General features: G+C 37.2%; 2 protein-coding genes across 3 annotated transcripts in view; one reads left to right on the top strand and one right to left on the bottom strand.

Moving 5' to 3' along the window:
* Positions 1-7171, bottom strand: part of cavin1a (caveolae associated protein 1a) — a 34543-nt gene extending 27372 nt beyond the window's left edge. Inside the window, exons 1-2 of the mRNA XM_033971078.2 lie at positions 7093-7171; positions 5147-5650 (exon numbers count right to left, since the gene is read on the bottom strand). Of these exons, the coding sequence (XP_033826969.1) occupies positions 5147-5638 (492 nt within the window). The 5' untranslated portion in view covers positions 5639-5650; positions 7093-7171. The remainder of the gene's footprint in view (positions 1-5146; positions 5651-7092) is intronic.
* A 3568-nt stretch (positions 7172-10739) lies between these two features.
* The window catches only part of atp6v0a1a (ATPase H+ transporting V0 subunit a1a), a 33138-nt gene continuing 18918 nt past the window's right edge, over positions 10740-24959 (top strand). For both annotated transcript variants that reach the window (XM_033970822.2, XM_033970820.2), the window contains exons 1-9: positions 10740-10845; positions 14066-14211; positions 15821-15899; positions 16367-16464; positions 17752-17880; positions 20199-20278; positions 21245-21371; positions 21468-21550; positions 22030-22123. In XM_033970822.2, coding sequence (XP_033826713.1) covers positions 14095-14211; positions 15821-15899; positions 16367-16464; positions 17752-17880; positions 20199-20278; positions 21245-21371; positions 21468-21550; positions 22030-22123 — 807 coding nt within the window. In that variant the 5' untranslated portion in view covers positions 10740-10845; positions 14066-14094. The remainder of the gene's footprint in view (positions 10846-14065; positions 14212-15820; positions 15900-16366; positions 16465-17751; positions 17881-20198; positions 20279-21244; positions 21372-21467; positions 21551-22029; positions 22124-24959) is intronic.

Genomic DNA, 24959 nt, shown 5'->3' with positions numbered 1-24959 from the left:
CTGGTTGACTATAAATAAAAGCTTAAACACTGTATACTCACTACACGGCACCTCCTGTGACATTTGTGATAAGGTTATCTTTATACATCACAATCCCTCACCATCCAGGGCCTGCTCCCAATGCAACTGGAACCTGAGCCCCTGCCAATAACGGCTACTGTACCTCCCCACACATATTCATTTAAGTGTCAAGAGTGATTTATGTCATTATTCTTACTTTTATTTATTTGTAAAGGGGCAGCACATTCTAATGAACATTTAAACAGGTAAATATGTGAAAAATAACATATCACACGTATAATACAATGTAACACACCAGCACACTCTCTATACACACAATACACTCACTATAAACACAGCACGCTCACTATACCCACAACATGCTCACGATACACACAACACTCTATACACACAACATGCTCATTATACACACAGCACAAAAAAATATTATTATATTATTTAAGTAGACCTATTTTGTTGCTCTGTAGTTATAATCTATGACACTCGTGGATCATTACGTTATTATTTGCACATTTTAAATCACAATATTCATCCAAAACAACTTAATAAAAGAAACCGGTCCGGTTGATTTCCACATTTCCACATCACACTAGTGGATTTTATTTTTTAATTTCTACTAAAATGACTACGTGACGCTCCCGAATCCTACACGTATCATCAGTTAAGAAAATAAAACTACAGAGCGAGTAAATACGTGGCAGTGGGTGTGTACCAGTGGTGCTGAAAACAATATGGCGTAAATAAACAAAAATGAAAGATTGCTCAAACATGCACGAATCACTCTAAAGACAACTTCAGGTGAGTAAATGGTGAAGGGAAACAACTATATCTCGACTAAAAACTCTGAAAAGTCCATTTTGCATAACAGATCTGCTTTATTGTCAGATAAAAATAAAAGAAAAGTGAAGAGAAGCTGCTGACTTGTTAAATCTCTCCTGCACACTTCCTGCACCTGAGTGGACCAGTCAGTGCCATCAGAAACATTACAGCCTTGTGTCTATGATTGGATTTCTGCTACATGCCAATAGTGTAACTTGTACCGACTGTGGATATGCCAGGAGGGGGGGGGGGCGCAAACTTATCAGCCAGCCGCTCTCACGAAACACTTGCAAAGGTTTACACAATATTCATTTATCAGTATTATAATTCCACACCATTTCAAGTTTTACATATTGCAAAAAATCATCAGTAAACAGATGACCCAAAATAACCCAAAACATGATAATCGCGTAAACGGTAGAATGAAACACTTTGTAACTTTTCTGCCACCTGCTTATCTCCATGGAGAAGCTGATGAATGCTCCGCAGTATGGCTTTAAACGTATACATCATACATTTACTTCATTACGTGTGTTTATAATGCTGAAAAACACACGTTCATACTACGAGCGACGCCTCTATACGGACCCGACCTGCAACTTGTCGTCATGGCGTCACCTGCTCGTTTCCATGGAGATAAATACATGTAATATCATACTGTGGAACATTCCAATCACAGCGATAACAAGCGTTTAATGGAGCCACCACCAGAAAAGTTACAAAGCACAATTAAAATATAAAAAAAAAACATATTTGTATTTTTTATATATATGGAAACGTTTATAGCATAGTAAAGGTGCTAGCATACAGTGTCCGCATGCGTACCACCCAGACATGACAGCACTCGGGGCTAAAAAAAACCCAGCACGCCAGGTTTCAAATGTACTGAAGTTGTTGAAAGAGATAGTGCAAAGACCAAGGGAACCAGCATGGCGCCCACATCAGGCCAATGACTTCTATTTTATGAGAAAATAATTCATTCATAAACGTTTTTACGCTTCATTTTGGCTGTTTTTATGTGAAGAAGGCAAAATCAGTTTGAATATGTACTCCGAAATGAAGTATGGAGTGGACTAGGAGGGTCAGTCTCAAGTAGCTTCATGCCAGTGTTTATAGGCCTTATATTTTTATTCACGCACACTCGCACTGTGCTTTATATAGTCACAGTAGTCATGGAAGTACTTTGACGTGGGTCTAGCTGAAAGTTTTATTCATTGTGAAGTATTTTTTGATAAATATTTTCCTGTACTTTGCTTAAAAAACATACAGTGTAAAGATATGTTTTTGGTACAAGTAGAAAAGTTTGTCGCTATGTTATAGGCAGAAAAAGTAATTTGGTTGGTGGTCCGGAGTAGTAGTACTTATTTGCAGTACCAGTACCTCTTGCAACCTGGATTTGAAATACTAGCTGATGGAATAAGTAAAGGTAGTAGTGGTAGTAAATTATAGGTTGCATAATAGCTACACTATACCGGTAGAGTGTATGCAGTACTAATTGCAGATGGTAATATCTAGCAACAGTAGTAGTAGCAACATTAGTAGTAGGTGTTGTAGTAGTAGTAGTAGTAGTAATTGGAATAGTAGTAGTAGTAATAGACCTGCAGTTATTTTGTAGAACAGATTTACTTCTCATTAACTACTCTCACTACTTTTGAATAATCGTGACTACTACAGTATAGTAGTAATACTACTAGTAGTAGTAGCAGTAGTTGTAGTAGTAGAAGTAATTATAATAGTGGTAATAATAGGCCTGTAGTTATTTTGTAGAACAGATGTTACTTCTAACATTTTAGCATTTTGTGTACCTCCAGAATCTCACTACTTTTTGAATAACTGTGACTACTGCAGTTTTCCTAACAGAGGATTACGTTGTGTTTCTCCTCATCAGCCTCATAAGGAAAAAGTGACCCTGCAGTTTATAGAGTGAAAGCCACACCTTTTTCCACAGAAACTCCCATTTTAGTCCTTCTCAAAGTAACTGCTCCCCTCCTGAAGTAATCTCAAAAAGGCTGTGTACATTTATAAAACGTATTTGACTTTTAAGAACTTAACTCTGATCATGGGGGGAATACAACCCAGCACTTTCAGCATATTGTGACTACCAGTCTCAGCCAATCACAGACTCTCTCACACCACATTCACACAAGCTCGATCGATGAAGTGTCTTGCTCAAGGACAGTTTGCCAGAGCTGGGATCTAACCACCAACTGTCAACTTACACGAGCCAAACCCAGACACTGCTGCCTCTAAAACCAAATATATGACATTTTACATATGACATGAGGACACTAATGTCTCACACACTAAATACTTTCCCAAACATCAACATTAATATAGAGCAGTGGTGGAACAAGTATTTTATTTTGTTACTTAAGTAAAAATACAGATACTGGAGCAAAAAAATACTCAAGTAAAAGTTTGTGAAAGCATTAAAATACCTGTGTAAAAATGTACGTAAAAAGTAAAAAGTAAAAGTATTTCATGCAGATTTTGAGGTCTTATAAGGCTTCAAATGTCGTGATGTTGATACAGATTTGTGCTGAATTTTGTTTAACAGAAACAAGTGAATCAATCATTTTTTCAAGCTGTTTTTATTTGTATATTTTTGCTTGTTCAAATCATGTTAAAAATAAACCCTCAGCCTTTTCAGCAGGTGTCAGACAATAATAAAAAATACTTGTACTTTTCAGTCCTGTTCAAAAATGTAGTGGAGTAAAAAGTACAGATACTGCGCTCAAATGTAGTTAATTAAAAGTAAAAAGTATCCACTGTAAAATGTACTCAAGTAAAGTACAGATACCTAAAATGTGTACTCAAGTATAGCACTTTGCTACTTTGACTTGTTATGTTCCACCACTGCTATAGAGTACTCCAAAGTAAAATGCCCTGAAATATGTCACAGTAAATACAATATACTGCAGATATTCACAAACAATATGAATTATATCAAGTAATTAGAAAAAATGTACAGTACCAAAATCATGTTTTATCACAAAAAAATTATTATCTAAATTATTTTTATATATAAATTATTACCGGTAATTCAAAAATATTTGTTCATTCAAATTCACCAAATGATCTTCACTAAAATGCAATAACTAACCAACTAACTGCTAATTAATTTAACCAATCTGTTGTGACTGGTGTGAAATCACCAGAACAAAGTTCAGTTATAAGTTCTACAAAAATCCAAGCCGCCTGGTCTGTTTCCATAAGCTCTGATCCAGTCTACTGCCACGACGTTCTGTGAACTTCACATGTTTCAGCCCTATTGCCCCTGGAGCACAACATCTTTCATCTTGAACTTGGCAGAACAATTATAAATGATAAATGTGTGCTGTAATGTCCAATCAGCCCCTGTCATCTGCCAATCAATACTTTCCAGCTGATCATTATTATTATCAACATTCCCTGGGGGTGTGAAGCTAACTGCAGGCACTGCTCTGTCTGAGGTTCTGTTATACTTTAATCTGATCTTTATTTTAATACTATCTGACAAGAAAAAGCTGTCTTAGTTGGAGCTACAACCGGTGAGCTGATTTATGCTGTTAAACAAGTCTCACACAAACTTACAGTCACAAGCTAGCTAGCATTAGCTAACTATTTTTAAGTTAGTCACTCAAACTCGTTTGTTGAAAATCAAACTCCTAAACAGAACCATGAAAGCTCGGATTGACCACAGACTCTTGAAAATGTGCTGTTTAAATCCATTTTGTGTTTGTCTTGGGTTTTCTGATAATCTAAGAACAGGCAGAGTTTGCTAATGTGTGCGGTGCGACACCACGATAATTCTGCAAAACATTCCACTATAGACATGCATACACATTATACACATGCTCCCCACACTGTCACTGCAAATGGGTGGTTTTCGGATACTAGAATGTGACAATGACATACTCTCAGATAGGGGGGCAAGAGCCAGATTTCCCTATTGATTACATTGTACTTTGGCATGAAATATCCAAAACGTAAATTGTGTCAATTGTATTTTAACAATATTCGTTTTAACTGCCCCTGTCTGTATTAACTATTACTGGCCTATAGAATATTGTGACGTCATGTGAAACCCAGCAATAGAAACCCATTTTAACCATTTAAACCAGCAAAATACAAACACCAGGATCATGTACAAACATCTTTTAGATCCAATTGACAAGTCTGCCAGCAACCGTTACAGAGAGAGGGGAGACAGTTTTTCAGTAGAAAGTGAATTGGAGCCAGAGTTAGAGATATTTGGAGCAGGTTAGCTATGTCCTTTTATATGTACAGCCTACGACTTAAACCTCCACCGCCCCTCTCCACTGACCTGGTAGATGAGCACTTTGAAGTTGCGCCTCTTGAGCAGCTCGTTCTCGTTGTTTTCGAGCTTCTTGATCTGCCCTGCCTGCTTCTCCAGGTTGTTCCTCACCGTCTTCACGTTGACGCTCACCTTTCGAACCTTGTCCAGCATTTTGTTGACTGTCCCCGCGGTGCCCTGCTGGTTTTTGGACAATTTGGACAGCTCCCCTTGTATGCTGGACACGGATTTCTCCATCGCCTCCTGTCGCGCCTCCAATCCGTTCTGGGTTTGTTGAATTTGATCCACCACGCCGATGATCTTGTCCAGCAGAGACAGGACCATCTGGCCGTTCATTTGGGCTTCACTCTTGCCCCCATCCAGGCGCTGCAGAGTTGAATCTTTGGAGTTTTGTCCCGGGTGGTCATCGACTGCGGGGTCAGTAGCAGCAGAGACCAACGCGACCTCATCATTGTCATCGTAGGACAGAACCTCCACCTTCTTCACACCTGCGTCCGCCATGTTTCAATGAGCCTGAAAAATAGTAAATGGACTACAATCCCACAACATCTGAAATTTGCCAGAGAATGAATTAAAATAATAATAATAATAATAATAATAATAATAATAATAATAATAATAATAATAATAATAATAATAATAACAATAATAAGAATAAGAATAAATAATAGTAATAAATAGAACTTGGTGGAGCGACTGCCACCTGTTTGCATGAGTTGTTATGCCTTTACCTGAAATGTTCCACAGTATGGCATTACACTCTATTTTCATGAAGATGAGCAGATAGCATGCCTAGACCAAGTTAGAGATCAGATCTGTGGAGAGTTGGTAGAGTGTCTGGTACACTAATCTGAAGGTTGGCAGTTTGAATCCCGCACTTGACATAAACATCACTGGTAGAGCGGTCAGATCCATTGACCCACAGGTTGGCAGAGCGATTTCAGCTTCCACGGATGAATGTTGTCATTATGTCCTTGGGCAAGGCACTTAACCCATCTCACCCCTAATGTCTGCGTACATTATGAATGTTTGTGTGAATGGGTGAGCGCCTTGAAGATGGGAAAGCGCTATATAAAAATGTGACCATTTACTTTTCAAGACATTTTGTTTTGCAGTAAAAACACCTGTAATGGAATAAATACACTTAAGCTGAATGCCATACTGCGGAACATTCCACGTTTCTATTTCTATGAAGACAAGCTGGTGACACACACTGCACCTTTATATTGAGAATATTTATAGAATATTTGGGGAGACTGAACTAGTTTAGACGCTGTTACTAGGCCTTTTTGGTTATTTTTTGTCTGTATAATAAGATTTAATCTATAAAGTGTTGAATTAATAACTTGTATGACCCATAACAAATCCAAACTAAGGTACTAAAGTGTTTCAATCTGCTGTTTATTTATTGCAGCTCATGATTTTTAACAGTATTGTAGATTTAGAATAGTTTTTGTGGCTTAAATCTGCTCTTGGGTTGTTGCGTCAGTGGCATAAATGTGTTTCAATATTATCGTATATCATCTACATTTACTCCAGCGAAATATCAAACCTCATAGTTTATTATCGTGACAGGCCAAGCTGTTACTATAATAATTTGTTTCATAAGACCTGAAAAATTGTCGTCAGTTTGATAAGAAGTCATTTTAAGAATTGGTTTGATTTTAAAGACAATGTTCTTACTTAAGTGGAGTTTCAATTCGAAATAAATACATGGAAACAAGGTTAAAATATTGAACAAATTTGATTCCATCATTTATTTTAAACTAAATAATTTGCTATTTAACTACAATTTTTTAAGAAATCATCCAAACAACTTGCAACATTATGAACTCAGTATTGGTATGTCACTAAATCCCAGCTAATCAGAAGTACTTAAATATGAAAATAAGCAATAATCAGCCTGTTTAAATGATATTATTCTAAAGTAGAAAGTGTATTTCCATGCTACTTACTGCCTGTGTCGCGGGATGCCAGCCAGCTGAAGGGAGTGGGGCCTCACAGCTGAAATGCCTCTGTGCTCTGTGGAAACGAGCCCACCGCTCTGCCTTTCCATCCAAACAGAGAGAGAGAGGGAGAGAGAGAGAGGGAGGGAAGAGAGGAGGGGTGTGAGAGAGAGGGAGGAGAGAGACCTGCCCACCCCTCTGCCTTTCCATCCAAAGAGAGAGAGAGAGGAGAGGAGGGGTGAGGAAGAGGGAGGAGAGAGACCTGCCCACCCCTCTGCCTTTCCATCCAAAGAGAGAGAGAGAGAGAGAGAGAGAGGAGAGGAGGGGTGAGGGAGAGGGAGGAGAGAGACCTGCCCACCCCTCCCCTCGGCATAAAAGAGTGAGGGAGAGAGAGGGAGAAGAGGGAGAGGGAGGAGAGAGAGAGAGAGAGACGTACCCACCCATCCACACATACCAAGAGAGAATGAGAGAGAGAGGAAGGGGGAGAGAGGAGAGAGACCTGCTCACACCTCTAATTTGCATAAAAGAGAGAGGGAGAGAGAGGGAGGAAGGGTGAGGGAGGAGAGAGAGACCTGCCCACCCCTCCCCTCTGCATAAAAGAGAGAGGGGGAGGAGGTGTGAGGGAGAGATAGAGGAGAGAGAGAGAGACCTGCCTACCTCATCTGCCTTTCCATCCATGCACAGAGAGGGAGAGAAGGGAGAGGAGGGAGAGGAGGGAGAGAAGGGAGAGGAGGGAGAGAAGGGAGAGGAGGGAGAGGAGGGAGAGGAGGAGGGGTAAGGGAGAGGAGAGAGGAGACCTGCCCACCTCTACTTCTGCATAAAAAGGGGCCGAGAGAGGGCAGGGAGATTGAGAGCGAGAGTAAAAGTGAGGGCAAGTGGACAAGAGGGAGGGAGAAAGAGGGGAGAAATAGTGAGAGAAGGAATGGAGGTGAGAGGGCAAAAGAGAGAGAGAGGAGGGGTGAGGGAGAAAGAGAAGAGAGAGAGACCTGCCCACCGTTCCCCTCTGCAAAGAAGAGAGAGAGAAAGTATGGGGGGGGGGGGGGTGGAGGTGAGAGGGAGGAAGAGAGGGTGGGAGAAGCGAGTAAGGTAGGAGGGTGAGGGGGTGAGAGGGAGAGAGGGAAAGAGGGAGTGAGAGTCAGGTGAGAGACAAATCCAGACTGGAGCAGAGCTGTCTATGAAGTCCTGTGGGCCCTTTATAGAAAAACAGATTCACATTATTATTATATTTGACTCCAAATGGCTATAGGCTTATTATCAAAACACAATAAATACATTTTATTCCTTTTAGGGATAAAACTGACACCATAAAATCTAATTCATTTACTCCATACGCCGCTCCACATTAAGTTTAAAATGTTTTATATATTGTAGTACCATGTGTCACCCACAAGAGGGAAGTATATAGCTGTTAAAATACAAATTGTTTTATAGTTTTTACTGAACGCAAATTCTAGATAACTTTTCTTTCAACAGCTAAGGCTATGTTGACATGAAAAAAGCCCACTAAAATACAGACAAAAAATGACAACATCTTAACTAAAACTACTGCAGGATTTCAGTGTGAGAATATAGACTATACATAGAGATCAGTGCTGAGACATGAGCCACAAACAACACAACTTCCTCTGTCAGAATGTGCTTTTCAAACCACTAACGAGTATGATGTGATCTTTAGCTCGACCAGAATAAAGCCAGATGCCAAGGTGTTAAGGGCTTCGTAGTCTTTAGGGTGACAACCTCTGTCCAGTCAAAAGTATCTGTGTGATTCCTCAGTCATCCAGGTCTGATCCATAGTAAAAAGGAAAAAGGAAAATCTGTCAACTGGACAAAAAGTTGTAGGAGTGAAGATGTTTGGCTACTGATCCAAGCTGGTTCTTCACTTCTGGTCAGATGGCTGGTGGACTAGTTAAAAGTGCATATGACAAGTGTTTCTTACATGGTTGATATTACCTGGTTAATATTTTGCATAGTGGGAAGAAAATTACAAATATACAAGAAGTAGTGTTGCGTTTTAAAACAGAACACGTCTTGTCTTGTCAACACATAACACTTTTACAATTTACACATATGTAACAGAGTTTAAACATGATATTTTTCTAAATAAAGGTGTTGTCATGTGTTTTATGAGTGCAATTATAACTACTATGCAATTTAGACAGGTTTTGGCCCTTGTTAACATTATGCATGTATGTATATGGTGGTAATGGAAGCACGGAAGTAACAGTTATGGAATTACCTCTATGTATGTCCACGTCCAACCAGAACATAAAACAAAATAATAATAATAATAGGCCTATGAGTAGTCTAACCTGCCATATGCACTTTAAAGGGCCCATATTACAATATTTTCTGATCTAAGTTATAATATTGTTTCCTCACCGCATACATACCTGGAGTTTTGTTTAATTCACACAATTTTAACACACAAACCCTGCATATTTAGGCTGAGTTCTTCCCTCAAACAGAAAACACTCTGTTCCACCTTGTGATGTCATGTGGTTTTTAAACTCCACACACCTTCACTAGAATCATTTGGATCATTTCATCTTTGGAATTGCCCATCTCTACTGAACAAAAGGTAAAAGGAGGAGTTAACTTGAAAATTACCACTTCAAGAGATCACAAGGTGGAACAGAGCATTTTGAGCTTTGGAGATGTAAACAGACTAATAATAATAAAGGGTGTGAATGAAACAAAACACAACTCCAGATATGTTTTTGAGGAGGTAACAACATTATAACATGGCTTAAAGCTCATGTGAGTTCATTTTGCCAAATATTTGACCTTTAAAGCAGTAAAGTGGGACACAATAACATAAAGTAGCCTGGTGACAGAGTGCTAACTACTGTTTTGTAACTAGCCTAGCCACCTCTGCCTTATAATCATCATCAACAACAACCCCCAGCTCAATTTAAGCCCAATAGCACCTTCTGCTGGGATCACATACAACCATTCTCCGTCTAAAGAACAGGCCGTAAAACCTGGAGAGAAACAACGACAGAACAAATTAGAAGAATGGAAAACCTTTCAATAATCAATGTCCCTGTGCGTCACCGGCGCCCCGCAGCGGAACAGCGAGTGACCAATCAGAAGCCTGCTCTGGATCACATGACCCGCTCACTCTCTACACACCAGGCATTCTGACCGGGGGCTGGCTTTAGTTTACTATCACTCGGTCACAAAGCTATGCATACGTTTATTACATTTTACATTAAGTGCTGAGAGTTTAAGAGTAGGGTCTTATTTTAATATGGCCCGTTGTATCAAATATTTAAATAAAATGTACCTTTACTCAAGTTTAGATTTTTTTATTAATTGATTTAATTTTTTTTAACTGTAAGAAAACTATTTGTACAGCAACCTTGGACTTCAAAATGCTTTTCCGAATAAGAAATACATTAAAATCACAATATCAACTAATAAAAACATGAATAATCAGAATAAAAATAACTTTAATGTAGTGTAGATATTCTTTCGGTTATATGCACAGCTAAACTGAAATACTTTGAGCCTGGATTTGAAGATCATTAAAGAAAGAAATTATATTGTTCACCAAAATCAATTACAATTTACTTTTGTACTAGAATATTGACTTTTCCTTTAGATTTTGGTCACACTAAATCTATAAACCACACCCACCGGGACCAAATGCCTAGACTGTAGCTCCGTGGCAGCAGAGTCTTCCGGAGAAGGATCGATTTCTTCTTTTCCCAGTGTCTGCTTCACAACAAACTGCTAAGAGGGAAGTGAAACCGCTGACTGGTACGTTTTATTGTCTAAAACCTACATTATAATCATATAATTGTCTGTATGTATCTCCAAAATGGAAGAGAAGTGTGCGGACTTTTCCCATTGAGAATCAACAGGTGCGCTAGTTTTGTTAGCATGTCATTAGCCACGTTTAGTTAATTAGCCGTATTGTTTATTGCAATTTTTTTCATGTTACAGTGCTTTTTAAAGCTTAACCTGTGATGATTTTGGCTTTGATCGCTGTGTGACATTGATTCACTGTGTTGATTGCAGTTGTATTCTTGTTGATTGGATTTTGACAGCTGGGAGACACTGTTTTCAAGCTAAAAACAAGCAATCCTTTTATGTAATTAGTTAAATTTCATGGTTGTCAACGTTGATGTTGGTTAAATTAATGTAATAACTCTTTGCTTTGATGCAGGAGGCGTGTGGGTTTAAGATTTTGTACGGGACAGGTCACATGCTTCTCTATAATCCCAGATAAGCTTTGGTCTTTAGAGTCTATGGCAGACACTTTTACAAATCTGAAATTCTTGAAATTCCTAAAACATACATATTACTTAAAATACTGTTTTATTTTAATTTTATTTTATTCACTGGTTTCTGTCATACAATTTGTGAAGTGACTAGGGATGATAATATTGTCTATCGTGATAATAAGCATTCGCGGGACATTTTATGTAATCGTGATAGTTGCCAACAAAGATAATCATTATATCACCAGAATGTTCCCCCAGGGTCTTAGGGGGCCCAGAATTGTGATGCTTTTTGACCCAGGCCCCCAAATTTCTGTCGATGGTCCTGCTTATCCATAAAGTTGTCCACTAGATCGTAGGTGTTTTCACTGATAAGAAAATACAACTATTTAAAAGTTGTTTTAACCTGGAGCATATTCATAAGATAAAAATTATAATTATAATTACTCATATACATAACATTTTAAAAGTGTCAGCACCTTTAATAATTATTGTGATATAATCGTTAGTCGCAATTATTTTGGCCATGATAATCGCAACACAAAATTTCAATATCATCCCATGCCTAGAAGTGACACTTATTCTTGTAACTTTTTTGAATAATCGAGTTACTTTAAAAAAAAAATGTTTTCCTCCAAATTAACAATGCTATAGACAAGGACATTGCAAGAGGCTTAAGCATTTACATTCACACGCCAATGCTCAATATTTTCATTATTTATTAAAGAAATGGAGAAAAAGAAGTAAATTCAATAGTACATTTTATATTTCAAATTCTGTATGTAGTGCTTTTGTTTTCAAGACTTTTGGATTTGGACAATAGTTTAGACAATTTACTTTTTATATTGATTGAAGTGAGATTTTGTTCCGGCAACAGAATAGTCAATTTTTTTAATGAATGAATGAAGTTATTTTTTAAAACCACTATGATCTTCTGAATTAATGAGAAATACTGAATATGTACTAAGTACTATTACTTGGGTAACTTTTTTGCTGTAGTGCATTCCTGTGTCATCATGAGACAACCTTAGGGCCATTTTTGTTATTTTTTTTTGGTCACATGGATTACACAATTTTCACTCGCACATGAAGTAACAAGTAGGTGATGGAGTCATTAGTGAGTCTGTACAAAATGTGGTGCACAAAGCTAGCTCCATTGCTTTGTCTAATTAATGTTGTTTATTTAGGACTTTAGCATAAACAGTGATAATACATTGTTATAGGTGAAGCATAGGGACTTGATGATGTTTTACTAGCAGATAGCAGAAGACCTACTGGGGATTATTATTATTATTATTATTATTATTACCAGTCCTGTCACAATAAATGCTATATCAAATTATTGTTCTGTACATAGTGGATGGAATAATTATTTTGGGAGGGTCAATATTTTTCTTTGTACTAGTGATTTTGTTAGATTTAGTTTTTATTTTGTTATTTTTTCAGTACTTTAGTGAAGATAAGATTTTAGCTGTATTGACCTTATTCTGCCCTTCCCACTTTTGCTTCTAAATGCTCCAAAGTGCACTTTCTTTGTGGTGGCACTTCTGATTAAGCGGAAATTGCATTCACGATTTGGAGAAGTTTCGCTTCTAAAATCTGATATAAAGTAGGTTAATATGTGTAAAACGTTCTGTGTTCATGTGACCCACAAGTCAACCCTGCTCTGATTCTCTGGGAGGCTTTAAAATGGCTCTGTAGATCCTATAGAACTTATTTACTGTCAAGATCAACAGTCCCGTACAAAATAATACAACCCGAATACGATGAATAGGGTTGAACTGACCATTTCTCTGGCTCATTAAGTGTTTCATATATGGCAGCTCATGTTCATTAAAAATGCTGTAGAGAATAGTTTTTGTTTTAGGGTGATTGTGTCAGTGGCCTCAATTGGTTTCAGTATTATTATTTATTGTCTATATTTTCTTCAGCAATATATCGCACATCAAAATGTGTTATTGTGACCCAGTTACTACCTCTCAAATTGTTGCTAGTGCTACTACTTTAAGTAAGTCTTGAACACATATTGTGTGCCCATAGCTTAGCAGCACTCGGGTAAGGTGAATGAATGGATGAATAACAGAGTAACTAGCAAAAAGGTGTGGAAAAGCACTATATCGCACTATTGTTCCCTTATTTTTATTACATCATGTTGTTTTTTGGAGGGTTTGGCTAATTTCAGTAACTCTTTACATTACATTGTTAGTAGCCTTATACAGCATGAAGAAAGACTTAATTCTTAAGGAACAAATGGTTTATTAAGAATAATTCATGCTTAGGAACCACTTAATTAATGCTCTAACACCAAACCCCTCTATCAAGTAACTTGAATCATTCTAAATAAACTTAATGAAAAAAATACATTTATTCATTAGGAATTCTTAAAGGCCTGACTTTTATGTGAAAAACAGAACCAGTTCATTTTAAACAGTTTGGAGTGTTCCAGAGTTATTCCTCACTTACTTTATAAGTTTATAAGCTCTTTATAACTCCCAGAGACCAGAATGGAGTTGCACTAATACTCAGACAATAAAACACTTTCTAATTCAATGCAGGCACTTCACAGCTGACTTAATTTGACCTTGACAGGGTACAGGGCCTTTTTGTATTTGTTTACTAATAAAGTTTTGACTGTTATGTATTTAAGTGGTACTGCTTTTTCTCATATTTTTTCTGATTTTAGTATTCACCATTTATTGCATGATGTGGGAAACTTAATCTTGTTAAATTTTCTTGATATTTCTTCTTTTGTTTAGTGTTTGGGGCGTGCACATCCTGGTCCACCATGGGGGAGCTGTTGAGGAGCGAGGAGATGACGCTGGCTCAGCTGTTCCTTCAGTCGGAGGCGGCCTACTGCTGCGTCAGTGAACTGGGAGAGATCGGGATGGTCCAGTTTAGAGATGTGAGTTCACCACCACGCCCTGCTATTCTCTGAAATGTCAACGATTCTTTAATGGGGCGGTCGCCTGCTTTTCTTAGATAATCTTGCTAATGCTAATATCTGTGAATGAAGAAAGGAAACCTCCAACCAACCTGACTTGAGCTATAAAATCTAAGTCCAACAATATTGTCACTATTGCACCATTCAACCAGTCAGGTCTCAGATACTAGAGGCAAGCTGAGGTCAAAATGTTTTGCTCAAGGGCACATTTACAGATGCACTGTTTGCACAATGCACAATTGTTTTTCAATTTAGCTTTTTGTTGCTCATTGTGAATCTGTGTGCAAACAATTTTATTAAAAAATAAACTTCTATAAATTGAAACAAACAGAAAAACAGAATCAAAATAGTTGTATTTCTAAACTCTCTAGTCACATTGTAGTAATGAAGCTTCAAAAAGTCGGCATTTATTTGGTGACTATTTTTTGTATCCACACATTTGCACAACCTTTGAAACAGCTATTTGCTCAGTATTAGAAGTAACAGCAGTAGTGGCACTAATGGTGGCAGCAGTAGTAGTAGTAGCAGTAGTGGCAGCAGTAGCAGTAGGAGTAGTACCAGGAGGACCAATAGTAGTGGCAGTAGCAGTAGTAAACTATTGCTGAGAGTCTAAAATACCTTAAGGCTCGTCATGTGCTTTCAGCTGAGCACAAAATCCTTCATTCTCTCACTCTGGGAATCATTTGACTTTTCTGCTTCCAGTTATATGCACCATTTTGAGGGATTTTTCCAATTCAAAAGATATAATATTCTGTTTTATATTTTGAATTTCAATGGCAACAGTCTTAATTTTTCAACATTCTTAAATCAAATCTAAAAAAAGCATAGTTTGGAGTAAAGCTCAGAGTTTGGGAACATAAATTGTGTGTTTTGTCTCATTCATTTAATATTTATGTTCAAATAAAATAAAAGCTATTTTGTTTTGTTTTTAATCTGAAGAATTGTAATTGGATAAAAAACTGATCAATTTGAGGAAAAAAAACCCAAACAAAACTGTCTTGACTTACTTGTCAATCTACGTTCGTACCCTCACCTATGATCATGAGCTTTGGGCTCAGAGTAGAGCTGCTGCTCCTCCACATTGAGAGGAGCCAGCTGTTGTGGCTCGGGCATCTGTTCCGGACGCCTCCTGGACGCCTCCCTGGGGTGGTGTTCTGGGCATGTCCCATTGGAAGGAGACCCTGGGGGAGACTTTGTACTCGCTAGAGGGATAATGTCTCTCAGCTGGCCTGGGAACGCCCTGGGGTCCCACCGGAGGAGCTGGAGGAAGTGTCTGGATAAGAGGAAGAAAATGGATGAATGGACCCCCAAAAAACTCAATGATTGTTTTGTCCTTTTCACCATTAGCAAAGAAGGCACTTAAGTATGTAACGCTTGTCCTCTGTAAACAACTAAATATTTTTAACAAACATTACAAGCTTCAGTCAATGCAGTTTTGTTCCTGTTTACATATTGATCTAGTCTTAGCAGTGTTACCGGGCCATTACAACAGCTATCCTTCATTTATTATGTTGTGTAATCCATTATTTACACGTAACAAAGAAATGAATGGTGTCTTTGTTTCTTTCAGTTAAATCCAGATGTGAACGTTTTCCAGCGAAAGTTCGTCAATGAAGTGCGACGATGTGAAGAAATGGACCGTAAACTGAGTAAGACGAGCTAATGCTAATCCAAAGCCGATGTGTAGACATACTAAAGCAGTTTCACATGCTAATCTGTTTCTACTACTACTATAATTAAAGTTTTAAGGAACTGTATGTAACATTTTGAGGCTAAATTTCATAAGCTTGGCCTTGTCTCCAGATATGAGCTAAATATGTTCAAATCAAATATGGCTTTTACTGATAACTATTCTAATGCTGATTTATTCTGAATTACAGAAAGATTATAAATACATGATGGTCAAGTTGTTTATATTCAAATTTGTCCATATACTGAGAATGAGACAAACCTGTATATGTCTCGTTCTGCAGGTTAAGGCTCTAGTAACGCAGGATCAGTTGTGATTGTAGTACCTTTTTAAAACTGTAGGAGGGCAGGCTACATACAGCTCCTTTAAGTGAATTATAATCAGGCATTTGACAAAATGTTTAAATTGTGTGTTCTATTTTTCTAGGATTTGTGGAAAAAGAAATTAAAAAAGCAAACATCGATATTGTGGACACAGGAGAGAACCCAGAAGTCCCATTCCCAAGAGACATGATTGATCTGGAGGTAACTATTATCCAAAGCTTATAATTCCTTATTACCCATTTGCAAAATTACTGTTTTTTGTAAAAAAAAAAAAGGATAATTATAAGTGAACCTGCAATTATGGTGGTGGAAACGCCACATTGTGGTTCATAAAAAATTTGTGAAGGTCCGATATATATTTTTGGAGCAGATGCTGATATTTGCGATATTGCATTTTAAAATCTATTGCAGACCAACTTAATCTTAAGTTTTAGTGAAGTTTACATTTTAACTTTGCTTTAGTAATAATGAATTATGTTTATGTGGGATATAAATTCATACATCATTCATTAGTTTGCTCAAAAAAACTGACGGAGGACCGGTAGTGGAAGTACTCCATTTTGTTACTTAAGTAATAGTACAGATACTGGTGCATAAAAGTACTCAAGTACTTTTTTTTACTTTTACTTAAGTTAAAGTATTAAATAAGACGTACCCGTTTACAAATGTAGTTAAACAGTTCAATGAGAACTATTGAGTCAATCGTTTTTTAGTTGTTTTTATTTGTATAGTTTTGTTTGCTCCAAACTATAATAAAAATACTTTTTAGTTTCAGCCCTGTTCAAAAATGTTGTGCAGTAGAAAGTACAGATACCTACTCTCAAATGTAAAGTAAAAAGTATCCACTGTAAAATCTATTTTAGTACCAATACGCCACTTTTTTACTTAATTACAGTACTTTACTACTTTTACTTTGTTACGTTCCACCACTGCTGAGGAAACTGGCATTCCCAGTTTCCTCAGCAGTGGTGGAACGTTCACACATGAGCACACAGAGACTGGAGCAGTGCAGGAAAATGTGCAACACCAGACCGAGACCGATATCTGGGGAAATACTCCAGTTGAGCCTATAGCGATAAATACTATATCGACTTTTCAAGACATAACACATGGAAAGATCATTTTTGGGGGTCAGTGTTTATTGTGGGGAGTTTTTCTTTTTGATTATTTAAGATTTGAGCTGTAGAGGGTCAAATACACCCATCCACCTTCTATGTCTCATTATAGATACAAACTACTTTAGTGTTGCTTCTGTTATGTATTTATTTCAGCACATGTTATTATCATATTTAATTTTTTTTACAATTTTGTACATTTCAAGTAGTTTTTGGGGGATAATTTTGCTTTATGGTTTGGTTTCAACATTATCATTTTAACGTCTATATTTACTTCTCAATTGAAAATGTGTTCTCGTGACTGGCCTTCTTTTTTATGTTTATAATGGTAAACATGATGGTTCTTGTTGTTTCTTGTGATTTTCTACAAAAGGCCACATTTGAGAAGCTGGAGAATGAGCTGAAGGAGATTAACACAAACCAGGAAGCTCTGAAGAAGAACTTTCTGGAGCTGACGGAACTCAAACACATCCTGAGACGCACACAGCAGTTTTTTGACGAGGTAAGACATACTTTGGTCAGTGTTAATAGTGTTAACTCAGTTATTTCCGTTGCCAATAATTTGCTGACTAAAACTAGATAAAAACGAAATAAAAAGTAAGTATAATGACTGAAACTAGGACTAAAGTTAAACAAATTTTTTTGAATAAAACATAAACTAAAAACACTGACATTTTTGTTGAATAATAAAAACTCAACATAAATGAATGAAAGGAAAGAGTGTAGACTAGATCTAAGTTCTACTTTTCAGTCCCAGAGTCTGCACATGTCCCATGATGCAATGCAATACAATTTATTAAAGGTCCTTTCTGTTTGAAGGAAGAACTAAGTCTAAATATGCAGTGTTTGTGTGTTAAATGTGTGTGAATGAAACAAAACACAACTCCAGGTCTGTTTGTGATGAGGAAACATTATATGGGACCTTTTGTAAAAATTAGCATATATATTTTTTCCAGTTGACTAAAACCATTATGGATTTAGCTGACTCAATTGTTAAAATATTTTCATAGATTAAGACTAAAAAGAATTATTTGAATTTTAGTTTTAGTCAAACTTTGGTAATTTTCTGCTGCATCTGTTTTTTGTGGTTTATAATCTAAAATTGTAAAGTTCAAGTCTTTTAAACTACTTCAGCTTTGGGGTTTTCTGTTTGCTGAAAGAAATCTATACATAAAGTTTGATTTGATTATTCCTAATAAAGTGCTTTTCATACAAAAATGTAACACACACATAAGTGCTTTACAGTCGTTATAAAACAGTCCCTCATGCCCTTCCACCAACCACCCCACCCCCACATCTGCATGACACACACACCCCTACAACTTACAGTCACATGCACAGTCACACTCACACATCCGCACACACTCATCTGCACAACCATATGCACACACATATACACACGCACATACGTACACACACACAAATATACACGTATATACACAGACATACACATAAATGGGGTATTACATTTGTTTTGTTAACTTGCAAAAGAAAAAGGAAACGCCATCATTTCCTGTTGAGCTGCACAAATCGTAAAACCTGATGCAGTTTATTCTGGTGAAAGTTAATGAGAATTTAGAAATGCTGTTGAGCCATTTCTTGACCAACCTCCATGTTTTTTATATTGATTCTTATAGTACTGGCCGTGTAAAGTAATATAACGTTTAGGGCTGGATATTTCAGATTTTTTTAATTAATTTTTTTTAACAAGTATTACAATTGCCTTTAGGTTTGCGTTTTAAAATGTAGGATTATGTTCAGAGACATTGTGAACAACTTCAGGAGCAAGACTGAAATATGAACTGTTAAAGGGCCCACTTAGTGCAGTCCTCACACTGCACTATTTGTCTATGACTTTTGTCATTATATTTTGGCCTTTCAACTTCAGTTTTGTTTATTTCCTTTTATTGATTTCAGAGATTATGCATAGTTGGGTCACATATTTTCACATTTTACAAGTTGTTTTATGTTAAATGACTGAAAATCATTTACCTCAATGACAGAGAATGAATTTGAAACATAAGGACAGAGTGCAAACTAGACCAAGCAGTGAACCTGAACTGTTACGATCTGTTAAACATTTGCTTAAACATATTTCTCAGTGTGGATAGTTACTGGAAATGTCTTAACTGTTATGTAAAACCCGATCAGGCGTAACAAATGATACTTTGCAGCTGATGTCATCAAAATTCTCTTGAGGTGTGAAGCTAACGTAAGGCACTGCTCTGTCTGAAGCTCTGTTACTCAAGTTAGACTTTAATCTGAGCTTTATTTTAACACAGTCTGACCATAAAGAGCTGACTGATAGTTGGAACTACAACAGAAGAGCTGATTTTGTACTGTTAAACAAATCCCTCTCAAATATATATTACAGTCATAAGCTAGCTAGCATTAGCCAACAGTTTCAGCTAGTCACGCTCACCTTTTTTTGTTGAAAATCAAACACCTAAACAGGACCACGGATGCTCATTGATCACAGAAAACATGCTGTTTAAATCCAGTTTGTATTTATTTGTGAGTTTTCGGGCAATATAACAACCTATCAGGCTGTGTTTGCTAACATGTACACTTTGTCACCATGGAAACGGCTGAACATTCTTCCATAGACATACATGATGTGCCCACAGCATGATGTCACTGCAAAGTGTCAATATCTTCACTGACAGAATTTTCAAATTTCTTAATTTTGGTGAAGTTTATATTTAACCTGATGTAATTCACCTGATCTAAAACAATGATAAATATTTACCACAGTTACTTTACCATCAAAACAAGTCATAATTAGAAAAACACAAAAACCCGTCACACTCTGTTTTGCAGATGGAGGATCCCAGTTTACTTGAAGAGTCGTCCATTCTCTTGGAGCCCAGCGAAGTGAACCGAGCCCCTCTCAGACTGGGGTAAGTCTAAAGCGCCATTGCAATGAACGAAATCACAAAATCAAGTGACCTTTGACCTTAAATATCTCACATAAACATGCGTTTCATAAACCTCAGAGATTTGATATTATTACATTTTGTAACTTAAAAATGTGCATTATGCTTTCGTTGGGTATTCAGAAGTAAACTATAACATCGTACAAGATCATACTTTTACATTTTGTTCATTGTGAATAATAACAATGTTGATCTAAAATTACTTCATAATAAAAAAAAACAGGTCCCCTGGCTTCCTGTTCAGAATCGAGCACCCTCAGTGACAGTGGCATTTCATTGTAGCAAACAACTGTCTGAGCATCCAAGCCTCAAATGCAGGATTACTCAGACATGCATGAATCAGTTAAAGGCCCATATTACCCTATTTTATGATCTATGTTTTAATGTTATTTCCTCATCAAAAACATAACTGAAATTTAGTTTTGATTCATTCCCACATGCATTGAACAGTACCACTTCATGACATCACAAGGTGGAACAGAGCATTTTGAGCTTTGGAGACGTAGACAAACTAATGATAAAGGGTTACTCAGAACTCCAGGTATGCTTTTGATGAGGGAACAGCATTATAACATGGATAAGTTCAAGTACATTTTAAAATATGTTCTCTTTTAAAATAAGAAGAAAATAAAATCTACTCTCATTTCAGAGCATACAGAAAAAAAACACTTACAAGGAGAGCGTGAAAACCATCTTGAATGGATGATCCACAATACACCATGCATGTGGTTATAACATGGTTAAAAACCCCAAAATCAGTTTAATACTGTACAAGTTGTAACGCTTTAATCTTCAAATATCTAAATCAATGAAGATGTCATCCCTCTTACTACTAACATAAAGCAGCATTCATTTATTCAATATACTACATTTCCAACCTAATCTACCCTAGCAGAGGTTAATTAGTTTAAGTTCAATCTTGTCTTGCAGATTTGTAGCTGGCGTCATCGGGCGAGAGCGTATTCCCACATTTGAGAGGATGCTGTGGAGAGTTTGTCGAGGAAATGTGTTTTTGAGGCAGGCGGAAATCGAAGACCCTCTGGAGGACCCCACAACAGTCAGTACAACCACAATCCAAAAATTACAAAATATATTTTATCATGGGTCAAAACTGGTCAAATTTTAATAATATAATGCATGTTTATTTCCACAGAGCGACCAGGTCCACAAGTCGGTTTTCATCATCTTCTTTCAGGGAGACCAGCTGAAAAACAGGGTCAAGAAAATCTGTGAAGGGTGAGTCATGAGACAAATTAATATATTTGCTTTAAAGGTGCACAATGTAACTTTTCTGATGAGGGGTCTGTCACCTGCTTGTCTCTGTGGAGATATTAATATTATATTATTATTTACTTTGGGATGCTTCACAGTATGATAATAAACTTGCCTATCAGGTGTTTTAAAGACCGTTTTCATTGCTTAAAAATGTATATACCTCTCCACTGATCTTAGTTGTAACTTGGCCTGGTGGTGTCATGTTTTCTTGTCTCCATGGAGATTGATAAATGTAATGCCGTACTGTAGAATATTCCTGGCAAAGCAATAATCTCACAATGGAAACAAGAATGTGGAAACCTTTTTAAAAAAAAACACATTTATGTACATATACTGGAGAAATGTAACTCGTTTAACATGTGTAACTGGGCAACATCTATCGAATTTGGTAAAGTTATACTAGTACATGTATTTTTTTCCTTCTTTTTCTTTCTATTCAGGTTCAGAGCAACACTGTACCCATGTCCAGAAACCCCTCAGGAGAGGAAGGAGATGCTGGCCGGAGTGAACGCTCGCATCGACGACCTTCAAATGGTAAACAGAGAAGCAGCCTCTCCCTTACATAAGACACTGGCATAACCTGCGTAACCACAAAGCCCTAACCCTGACATTACACACTGTTGATTCAATGCAAACAGTCATAACAACAGACTTAAAGGTGCATTATGTCACTTTTCTGATAGTGTCACCTGCTTGTGTCCTTGGAGATGTTATGACTTGGCCCTTTCTACCATCTTTTAACATTGTGCGCTCATCAAAAACATGCCTGAAGTTGTATTATACGACATTCGTGCACGTAATCTTGCGATCTCTCCCAGGAACTATGCAAACCCTCCTTGCATTTAGCGTTATGAGCCTGTCCGAGGCTCCGCCCACAAGCCTACGTCACCCATGCTCCGGCAGCAACAGTTTTCCATAAATATACTGTAGCGTTCTGGTGTAAGGAAACACGCCCAAATTATTCTGGTTGTTTATTTTTTTAGCACAAGGGCTACAGAAGGCCGTTACCCACGCCAAAACAAGAGCAAAACAACAGCGGTGTCAACTCATTAGAGCCAGTCTCCAAAACAGACCAGCAACTGAGCAACAAAAGATGTCAAACCTGAACTAAACATATAATATCAAAGCATTACAATACAAAAGCATGATAAAAACAGCTGTAATGAGATAAATACTATATAGATAAGTTTGATGCCATTCTGTGGAACATTCCTGACAAAGCTATAAATACAGGCCTGAAAAATGTATGAATGTGAGTGCTTGGGTTTTCGTTATGGCATATCAGTTAAACCTACCTGCCTTCTTCTTTCACAGTTTGCAGCTATTAAAAGTAGTATCTAACAGCTTCACTGGCAAATATAAAATTATATCCCTTCTTATTTACAGAGCAGGCAAAATACATACATATAGAAGACATCAAATATTTGAAATGAGATATGTGGAATTATGTAGAAAACAAAACCAAGTATTTTTTGACCAAAAAAGGATTTTAATCTAAAAAAAATAGTAATTTAACTATTCTTTACTACATAATTTCATATATCTGGTTTCATATATTTGATGTCTTTGTATGTATATAAAATGTATAAAGTAATAAAAATAAAGAAAAAAATAGCAGGCTTGTGTAACTTTTTATTTATTTAAGTATTTAGTCTTTGCACAATCTCAAAATCCAATATTGGTCGTAGGTCAACGCAGCATTAGCACTGAGTTAGCCTAACAGCTGAGTCGTGGAATAACTCTAGTGAAAGAATGCAGTTATTTGGACTGGAATCACGAGTATGTGTTGTTATAGTGCGCTGAGCCATTCACAGCTGTGTATGGGAGCTGGGTTTAACAGGTCTTCATGTTTTTCTAATTGAGATTTGGTTTGGTGGGGTAGTACCTTGGCTAAATCTGGAGCATTTTTTTTATGTCAGTTGCGTGGCAGTTTGTGGAGAAGAAAAATACAGAAACAAATGGCAGATTAAACATTGATTTTGACAAAGTAAAGGTGTTGTCTATTTTTATTTGTCTAATCATAACTATAGTGCAATTTAGACAGGTGTTTGCCCTGGTTAATGGTTGCTAGGTAACAGTTATGGATTTTAGTTAAATCTAAAAAGTGACCAGTTCTCTAAAACATGGTTAACATAATTACATTTAACATTTGACTTAAGATCTTGCCTAGTCTTTTATAGTTTTGTACTTTTGATAAAGGTTATAATTTTCCTTCCTGGTTGGACTTGGGCAGCAGATATGACATACATAGAGGTATGTGACCTAGCAACCATAAAGTTAACAAGGGTCAAAACCATAGACTGTATATATGAATGAACATAGCTAACCTGCTAGCTGCCTCGTTACAAACAGGAAATGATCATGGGCGAGCTTCCGGTTCCATCAACTCCAGCAACTGTGGTCCCTCTCTCTGTAACTGCTGCTGTCACGGTCGTCATTTTGGTCTTAAAATGTTCATATTAACACACTCTACATGATCTATTTTGCTATTGTGTCTGTAAATAGATATGAACAGACAAATCAGAAGCTGCCTTTACTCAGGGTCGCTCCTGCTAATGTTAGCAACAGGTTTGATTGATAGTGATGTGGGCAGGAATGAGCGTTACCTTCAACAGCCTCGCTCCAGATTGGCTCTTTGGTTGCTAAGATAATCCAAATTGGCCCCTATAACTGCTCTAGCCTCGATGATCTTCATTTGACTGGAGCCGAACGCTGTGGGTGACGTCACACTCACTTAGGCCACTTCTTTACTCAGTCTATGACCAAAACGTACCTAAACTGCACAACAATTTCAAATGGACAACTAAAAATAAATAGCAACACATTTATTTAGTTAAATCAATGTTTAAACTGCTCTCCTTTTGCGTAAAAAGTATGTTAGCTATGTTTTTGTGAAAGTACTCAAACCTTCATATGCACTTTCACGCTGCTATCTGCTGATCATGAGACTGTATGTTCTCTGTATGACTCACAGATTATGATCGGAGAGAAGCTAATGCATTACATGGACCAATGCCACCAACCTATGACAATTGCGCACACGCACACACGCTTGCACACACACACACACACACACACACGCAGGACTAAAAATACGCTGTGACTTTTATGTATGCAGGACATGTTCATTAGCAACATTACTACGAGGCTTTGTTTACTGAAAGTGAAACCTTATCCAGACAATGACCAATGAGAAAAGCTCGTTAATGGAAACTAAATGCTAGCGGCTTCCCACAAATTCATCCTGACTTAAAGGTGCATTATGTAACATTATTGTGATGGGTCTGCCACCTGCTTGTCTCCATGGAGATGTAATGCCTTGTCTGGAATGTTGGAAGGATGACCCTGTACCAGAAAAGTAGTACACTGT

The sequence above is a fragment of the Periophthalmus magnuspinnatus genome, chromosome 8, assembly GCF_009829125.3.
Source record: "Periophthalmus magnuspinnatus isolate fPerMag1 chromosome 8, fPerMag1.2.pri, whole genome shotgun sequence".
NCBI classification, from domain to species: Eukaryota; Metazoa; Chordata; class Actinopteri; order Gobiiformes; family Gobiidae; genus Periophthalmus; species Periophthalmus magnuspinnatus.
The sequence above is the reverse complement of the archived record's forward strand: the minus strand, read 5'-3'. Positions and strand labels throughout refer to the sequence as shown.